General features: G+C 43.5%; 2 protein-coding genes across 2 annotated transcripts in view; one reads left to right on the top strand and one right to left on the bottom strand.

Moving 5' to 3' along the window:
* Nucleotides 1–719: 719 nt before the first annotated feature.
* On the bottom strand, nt 720–6,093 carry LOC113211030 (host cell factor 1-like). The gene is made up of 15 exons (XM_026429263.2): nt 5,893–6,093; nt 5,005–5,153; nt 4,762–4,922; nt 4,411–4,610; nt 4,133–4,324; nt 3,897–4,042; nt 3,624–3,803; nt 3,238–3,550; nt 2,871–3,151; nt 2,441–2,783; nt 2,211–2,368; nt 1,951–2,125; nt 1,715–1,867; nt 1,403–1,635; nt 720–1,326 (listed from the first exon to the last, which is right to left on the bottom strand). The coding sequence occupies exons 1-15, from the start codon at nt 6,050–6,052 to the stop codon at nt 1,234–1,236; spliced, it is 2,937 nt and encodes a 978-aa protein (XP_026285048.1). The 5' UTR covers nt 6,053–6,093; the 3' UTR covers nt 720–1,233.
* A 136-nt stretch (nt 6,094–6,229) lies between these two features.
* The window catches only part of LOC113211031 (nucleolar MIF4G domain-containing protein 1), a 17,883-nt gene continuing 17,138 nt past the window's right edge, over nt 6,230–6,974 (top strand). Inside the window, exons 1-2 of the mRNA XM_026429264.2 lie at nt 6,230–6,626; nt 6,700–6,942. Of these exons, the coding sequence (XP_026285049.1) occupies nt 6,437–6,626; nt 6,700–6,942 (433 nt within the window). The 5' untranslated portion in view covers nt 6,230–6,436. The remainder of the gene's footprint in view (nt 6,627–6,699; nt 6,943–6,974) is intronic.

Raw genomic sequence — 6,974 nt, 5'->3', positions numbered from 1 at the left:
CCAAAACATAATCTAGGACTGAAAATGGGCATGCCCTCCCAGCCCCCACCCCACAAGATTTGGTGGAACAAAAAACCAATGATTTAAAACTGAAGAGGATTAATACACCGTCAATCCACTTCCGACAGAGTAATGCAAATATCTCAATACTACTTATTTACACACATCTACATTAAAGATATATGATTAACAAAGAGTCTTCTCCAGGCAAACCGTGAGTTTCACCCTCCAACCCCCACCCCATCCCCTCCTCCGGCGACGACAGCAAACATCATACATTCCAATATTGTACTTGTATTTCATTTATCCGCATACCCCAAAGTATAAATAAATAATCCTGTCCATGAAAAGTGTACCTTTAAAAGAGTACAACAATACCACAATGTCATAATTATTTTTCATAATTAAGCAAAATAATCTAAGTACAGGCATTTGAGTGCCTATGCAAAAAGAAAGGCAAGGCCTGAGCTCACTGACTGTAGACAGTACTCGGCATATTAACAACTGTCAGGGCTGGCACTATCACATAAATCAACCAATCCAACTGCTTGGCAGCCCCAGTAAAGAAAAGTTTTTTGTAAAGAAAGAGGCTACAGAGTGAGTTATAACTTGACAATGGGAACATTTGACAAACTGTGTCAAAATTGAAGCAAAGGAAACCTATCTTAGTTAAGGAAAAGGGCTCTAACCCTTCCACTAGAATAACAAGAGATCAACAATCAGGCATGTTCAAAGTTTATAAAAGCACAGAAAAAATAAAACTGTTCCAAGTTCAATCAATTTTGGTTTTCATCTGTACAATAAAATCAAGCTGAAGAAATTCATTGTTATTTAAGTACACAATATACATAAACATACAAAGAAGGGGCTTTTATAATCAATATATTAACAAAACACATATTTCAATGTCAACAGTCTATACTTGATAAAGTAGTAGCATAAATAGTGAAGATGTCGATGGTAAGGAAGCATATACAGGAAGCTGACTCTAAGAAAGGTATAAGAACATTTAGACAGACCATATGAAACATATGTATGTAATACATATTTTAACATGGCTTGGGTAAGAAAACTACTGAAGTTTACAACTGACTAGCAGGCACAAGGTCAGCTTGGTTCTGGTTAAGGAGAATCACAAATAGCATGTGGCATTGTGCCAAATAGTGTCAGATTCCAGACACTTTGAATGATGCTGGTCCGATGATATGATCATTAATGTTCAGTTGGTACATGTCATTGGAAGTCTAGATCTGGCATCTGCACAGGTGCATTAACTACATTCAAAGTTTTCTGACCAATCTGCACTTTTACAGCCTGATTCCCCACCTAAAAGAACATAAAACAATAATTTAAGTTTTCAATAATGCATTGTCAATTACAAATATTTGACCCAATTTCTTACCTGACCAGACCCTGCTGGTAGAGTAATAATCTGCCCACCACTCAGAATATTTGAACCACTACTGACAGGTTTACCCTGGATGGTGACCATTTTCGGTGGCCCGCCCTGCTGTCCCGGGACTGAAATAGTAATGGGCTTGCCCCCAGCAGCAGCGGCCTGAGCAGCCTGAGCCGGTGACATGACAATCATTTTCACACCTGGTTGTCCAGGCACATTCTGAAGACTTGAAACACCTGTGCAAGGAACAAGTTGAGATTAGTTGCCTTGTCTTTCAATCAGTCCAAGACGGCGCCAGTGTTGCTACTCCGTTACCTTGGCCAGCTTGTGTGCTAGTGAGAGTTTGCACCGTCCTCAGAGCACCACCAGAGGTAACCATGATGATCTGTCCGCCCCCTCCTCTCCCTAAAACAGTCGGCTGTCCAGTGCCAGGTTTCCTAATTACAATGGTCTGTTTACCCGGAACGCCTGTCAAACCAGAGAAAATCATATATGAAGACAAAAATATTTCACAATCACTATGGGACAACAGAAACATTAGCTACACATACCTGTGGATGGATTGAGAAGTTTGACAATTGTAGCACCTTGAGGAAGGACACCACCAGCTTGAAGGGCAGTACCCTGTGCTGAGGAAGATACGACATGCGTGTTGTCAACTTTTCCTGTCTGAATGGTTTGCACATTACTTGTAGTTTTGGTAGGGACAAGACTAATTTTGGGCATCTGTAAAAGAAAATTGCAATAAATTGAAAAATCCCTGATTCGCTATTCGAGCAGCTTTTAAGTCTGAGACTGATGGGAAAATTACCGTAGCTAGTGTCATGCCTTGACCTGTCTTTACAAGCGTTACAATTTGACCTGGTTGTCCCGATTGTCCTGAACGTTGAATGATCATCTGTTTGCCCTGGGGAGTGGCAGCTCTTAAGAGTGTTGTGGCTGGGGATGCTAGCCTCATTGCCTGGCCAACTGTGAAGAAACCGAGAATTAGATAATGCATACATAGGCTAGTAATTGTTGAGTGGAGGAAAAACAAAATACCTATTGTGCCTCCAGCTGTTGAAACTCTATAAGTTGGAGATCCTTGAGTTTGGACTATACGAATGGGGCTACCAGTCGATGATGCTACTGATGAAGCTACAACTGAAGGCCTAGATGCAGCAACAAGCTGCGCGGTGGATTGTATCACTTGAGCCTGCCCTGCGGTGGTTTGAACAAGTTGACCCGCCTGTGAAGTGATTTGGCCAACAGAACCAACTGACATGATGCCAGAGGTATTAACGACTGTTGTTACGGAGTTTGAGGCAGAGGGGGTTGACATTTTAGGAGTAGCTGCTGCAGCAGCGGCAAGTGCTTGAATACCCACCATTTGGGCAGATGTTACCTAAATGAAGTAACAAAAAGGAAAAAGATCAGAAAACTGCGCTAATTGAAAGTAAGGGTATAGGTTACAATGAAGAACTACACTGACCACAGTTGAGCTAGATTGTGCCGCATTTGTTGATGTGACAACACCAGGTCTCGTAGAGAGGATGCTTTGACCAGGGGAGATGACACTCTGAACAATGCCAGCACCCGCCTGTCCTGGGCTCTGCATGCGAATGAGTCGTAGTCTCTGGGGACGACCAGTGGGTGATCCCGGAATGCGCACCAAAGTTCCTGGTGCATTTTGGACAACTGACCCAGGCGCCGCCCCACGAGGTCGGACAATAGTTGTGGTCACACCTCGCGGAGACGCAATCACAGACGTGCCTGAAAAACATTGCATAAGATTTGTCAATAAAAACAAAGCACATTCCTCAAAAACAAAATAAAGAAGTTGAATACTACCGGCTTACCTCTCGTGGCCGCTGGAGCAGAGATGACAGTGCCTACTGGGGCAGCGGGCTTTTTAGGAGACACTAGCACAGGGACAGGCACAGAGCGGACCTGGCTGGCAGCGGCTGGCCCAGACCCCTGAGCCTGCGCAGGCTGTCGGATGACCGGGACAAGTGCTGGGGGATTGGTTAGGGTGGGAGGGCCAGAGACTGGGAGCGCAACTCTAGCCAGCGACGGTGAGCTAACAGCCTGTGTTACAGCTGCTGTAGTTTTTGATGAGCTGGTGGTTGCCTGAGTTGTGGTGGTCGAAGACGATGTCTTTGTTGAAGGCAACTGGAAAATGTTAAGGTTTTAGTGAAAATGCTTTTGCTGAATAGGTTTTGAATACGATGAATTGAAGACTTACTGCAGGTGCACTCGTGGCAGGAGGATAATCATATTCCATGATTTGTAAAATGTAAGCATCAGCAGTAGGGCTTGCAGTCCAGTGGACTTCCAACGAGTCTGTGAGGGCCTTGGCCAATTGAACTCTGCCAGGCTGGGCGGGTTTTTCAACTTCAAGATACCACAGATCTTTGCAACAAACCTACAATGGCAATGATTCATTCATTATGTTAACTTGAGAGTGATGAATTTTAGACAGATATGGACTGAAAATAATTTCACAAAATTTTCTCACCTGGTTGTTCCAAGCCTTTCGGTAGCCGTCACGACCAGACCACACATACATGCGAGTGTGAATGCCCACAGCAGAGTGACCTGCCCTTGCTTTGGGTATATTGTCTTCATATGTGTCCATTTGAAAGCTCTCCCAGGTCATGGTTTCTGCAGCAACAGGAGAGCACCAGCAATTACGTAATACAAATCATAAAAAGCATTACAACAGACAACATAAAATAATTATACTCCACTTACCTAAATTCAGACAAGCTAAACTGTTTGTACATTTCCACTCTTTCTCATGAGTGGCAACTTCAACATCGTCCAGTACTAAAGGAACCCAGCCACCAAAGATGAACATCCTATGCCCAATTAGTGTAGCAGAATGAAGAGATCTTGGCAAAGGAGCAAATCCACGAACACTAGGCTTGTACCATCTCATTGTTGCTGAAGAAGAAATATACATTAATGATGCGTGATGAAATGTTCGCATACAAGAAAGGCAGATTTAAAGTCTTGTTGCAAGCACTCACAAATGTCAAGAATCCATAAGTCCCCAAGGCGGCATCCACTCATACCACCATAAATAACCAGCATTGAACGACCTTGCTTGTCTGTGTATGCAACTGCGGTATGAGATTCTCTGGGTGGAGGGGGGTCACCATAAGTGACCGGTACTTCCCACGAGCAGTGGTTTCCCTTCAGTTCAAGCACATACAGGTCATTAAGATACCTGTTCCCAAGCCAACAAGAAAAAACATTCATATTTTTAGAGTGTAGATAGATTTATGTAGTCAATGCAACTTGTCAGAGCAAGGACTAGGAGGGGAGCAGATTTTTCTTTTCTCTGAAAAGGACAAAATTCATACAATTTCTCTTTGTACCTTGATATGTTATTAGTTGGATCATCACTGTCATTGGCCAAGCCTCCAAAGAGAAAAACTCTGTTTCCGATCAGAGTAAAGCTATGACCTAGTCTTGGACATGGAGCTGGAAATTTTTTGGGAGGTCGAGGTTTCAGCATTTTCCACTCCCACCTGCTTGCCTGCAAATAAAAGGTACCGAAGGATGATTAATTTGATGTTTAAGTCACACCATGAAGACTATCAGTACAGTTGGAAACACACCTGCAGTTCATACAAGTCAGCCGAGTACTTGCCAAACTCTGTCATGCCACCAAACACTAGGATCCGAGTTCCTTCCGCGACAAAGCCGTAGGCTGCGCAGCCCTGCGGGATGTCTCCCTTGCATTGCGGCACAAACCATTTGTTTGTAGCTGTAAATTTGAAAGAAAAAAAAGAAAAGAGACGAGGTCAATCAGATGACAAGAGACCATTGAGTAGGCATCACATCGCAAGATTTCGAATTGCGCGCCCTAACACGGACAGGGGTGCCACTGATACAAAGATTTGCCCATTCTACGAAACAGGTCGTATATTGATTTGAAGGAAAACAGCGCATTGAGATCCATCTAAATGCGAAATCTGTTAACCATAAGCGCAGTTCAAAATATACAGTCGACTTGTAAAGACTTTTCGCTCTGAACCAGACCCACGAAGATTTTTGTAATGTTGGCAAAATGGAGCGTCCTCCGAAACAAACACAAACAAATGTCACTAACCAAAACCCCGTACCAAATTTAAGCCATAAGACCTAGATTTGCGAGAGAGGACCCCGTCGTCTTCTTTAGTCTTGCCTTCCCGCACAAGAAGCTACCCAAAGCTTCGACAAAGCTCCAGGGACAAACACATCTGACACAATAGGGGCAGCCCGGGCCCGCGTAGGAGGCCGCCATCTTGCTCAACCGGACTGAACCGCCAAATCATAATAGGCAATTATCGTGAACGAAAGCAAAAGTATTCGATGAGCGCACAGAAAATGGAAGAGACGACAGAGAGAGTTCTGTCAATCAGAAGCGGAAAGCGACCTTCCCGTTACAGTTCTGACATGAACGCTCTCCAAAGTGCCTACGACACCGCCATTTTGTGTAGCATAAAGGCCGACAGAGTATTTACCTGTGTTGAAAACGTGAAGTTCGTCGATAATGCCTTCATTTCCACCACCAAACACGATCATGAGATCCCTGATGGCCACGGCTCGATGTCCATGGCGAGGCCGTGGTTGCGGCCCCGAAGGATTTACAACTTTATTCCACTTAAACAACGGTTCGGCCATCGTCTGCAAACTGCAAACAAACGAATGTGAACAGAGTAGTGATGTTTAGTGTACTCTCCGCGTAGGGAGCGCCACTAGCGCCTGACGTTCCGTATTGATGTTCACATCTGCGAGCAGCTGCGAGGCTTGCGTACGAGAATTTGCTGAGGCCAGGAAGTAGTGTATATCCTAACCTGCAAACTCGTGGGTCAAGAAGGGCCAACAGCTCTCTCTCCTCTCTTGACTGTTGACCGTGTTGACGTTGGAGAATCACTGGGATTGCACGTGGATACTGCCGGTTTTGTTTGTTGCACTCGAGTTAGCAAGTTATTTAAACTATCAGAAACAATCAAACCAAAATTACTTTATAGTCTGAAATTGTTGTCATTAAGTGTCTCACTCACTATGGGCAAATGGGCTCAACGAAAGAAGGGCAAGAAGCAGCCCATTCAAAAAACTAGGAAAGAATTGAGGAAAGAGCAGAGAAAAGAAAAGAAGTTAAAGCGTACTATAAGACATCAATCTAACAGTTTAAAACCCAACTCGGAAGAGGGTTCAGGAAGTAATGTTGCCGCAGGAAAGAGTAGAGATAAAGGTATTCATTTTATGCCACTTTCATTTCATTTTATTCAAATGTGGTTGTGATCTTTCCTTTAATTATGTTTTAGATCTCAAATCTGTAGGGAAACCTTCAAAAAATGTCCGCGCAACAAATTCAGATGAGTCTAGAAGTAATGATAAGAACAAACAAGAAAAGCTTCAGTCTGATATGTTGGCAAATAGAAAGAAGCTACTCCTTGCAGCTAACAAAGAAGAAGACCGTAACATTAAGCATCTTGAAAAACTGCTCCGGCTCAACCGTAGTAAAAAGAAATCTTTGCCCAAGTCATTTGCTGATGATGGGCTTGGTTGTATCCTTTTTTTTCTATTTCTTTTTCTAATA

Source organism: Frankliniella occidentalis, unplaced genomic scaffold, assembly GCF_000697945.3.
Source record: "Frankliniella occidentalis isolate FOCC.00 unplaced genomic scaffold, Focc_3.1 Scaffold137, whole genome shotgun sequence".
Lineage (NCBI taxonomy): Eukaryota > Metazoa > Arthropoda > Insecta > Thysanoptera > Thripidae > Frankliniella > Frankliniella occidentalis.
This window is presented reverse-complemented; position numbering and strand designations above follow the sequence as displayed.

Coding starts and splice junctions, on each gene's coding strand:
- LOC113211030 (XM_026429263.2), bottom strand. CDS start 6,052: ATGGCCGAACCGTTGTTTAAGTGGAATAAAGTTGTAAATCCTTCGGGG. Junction 2,784..2,870: donor CACAATCTAGCTCAACTGTG/GTCAGTGTAGTT, acceptor TACTTCATTTAG/GTAACATCTGCCCAAATGGT. Junction 1,868..1,950: donor ACTTCTCAATCCATCCACAG/GTATGTGTAGCT, acceptor CTGGTTTGACAG/GCGTTCCGGGTAAACAGACC.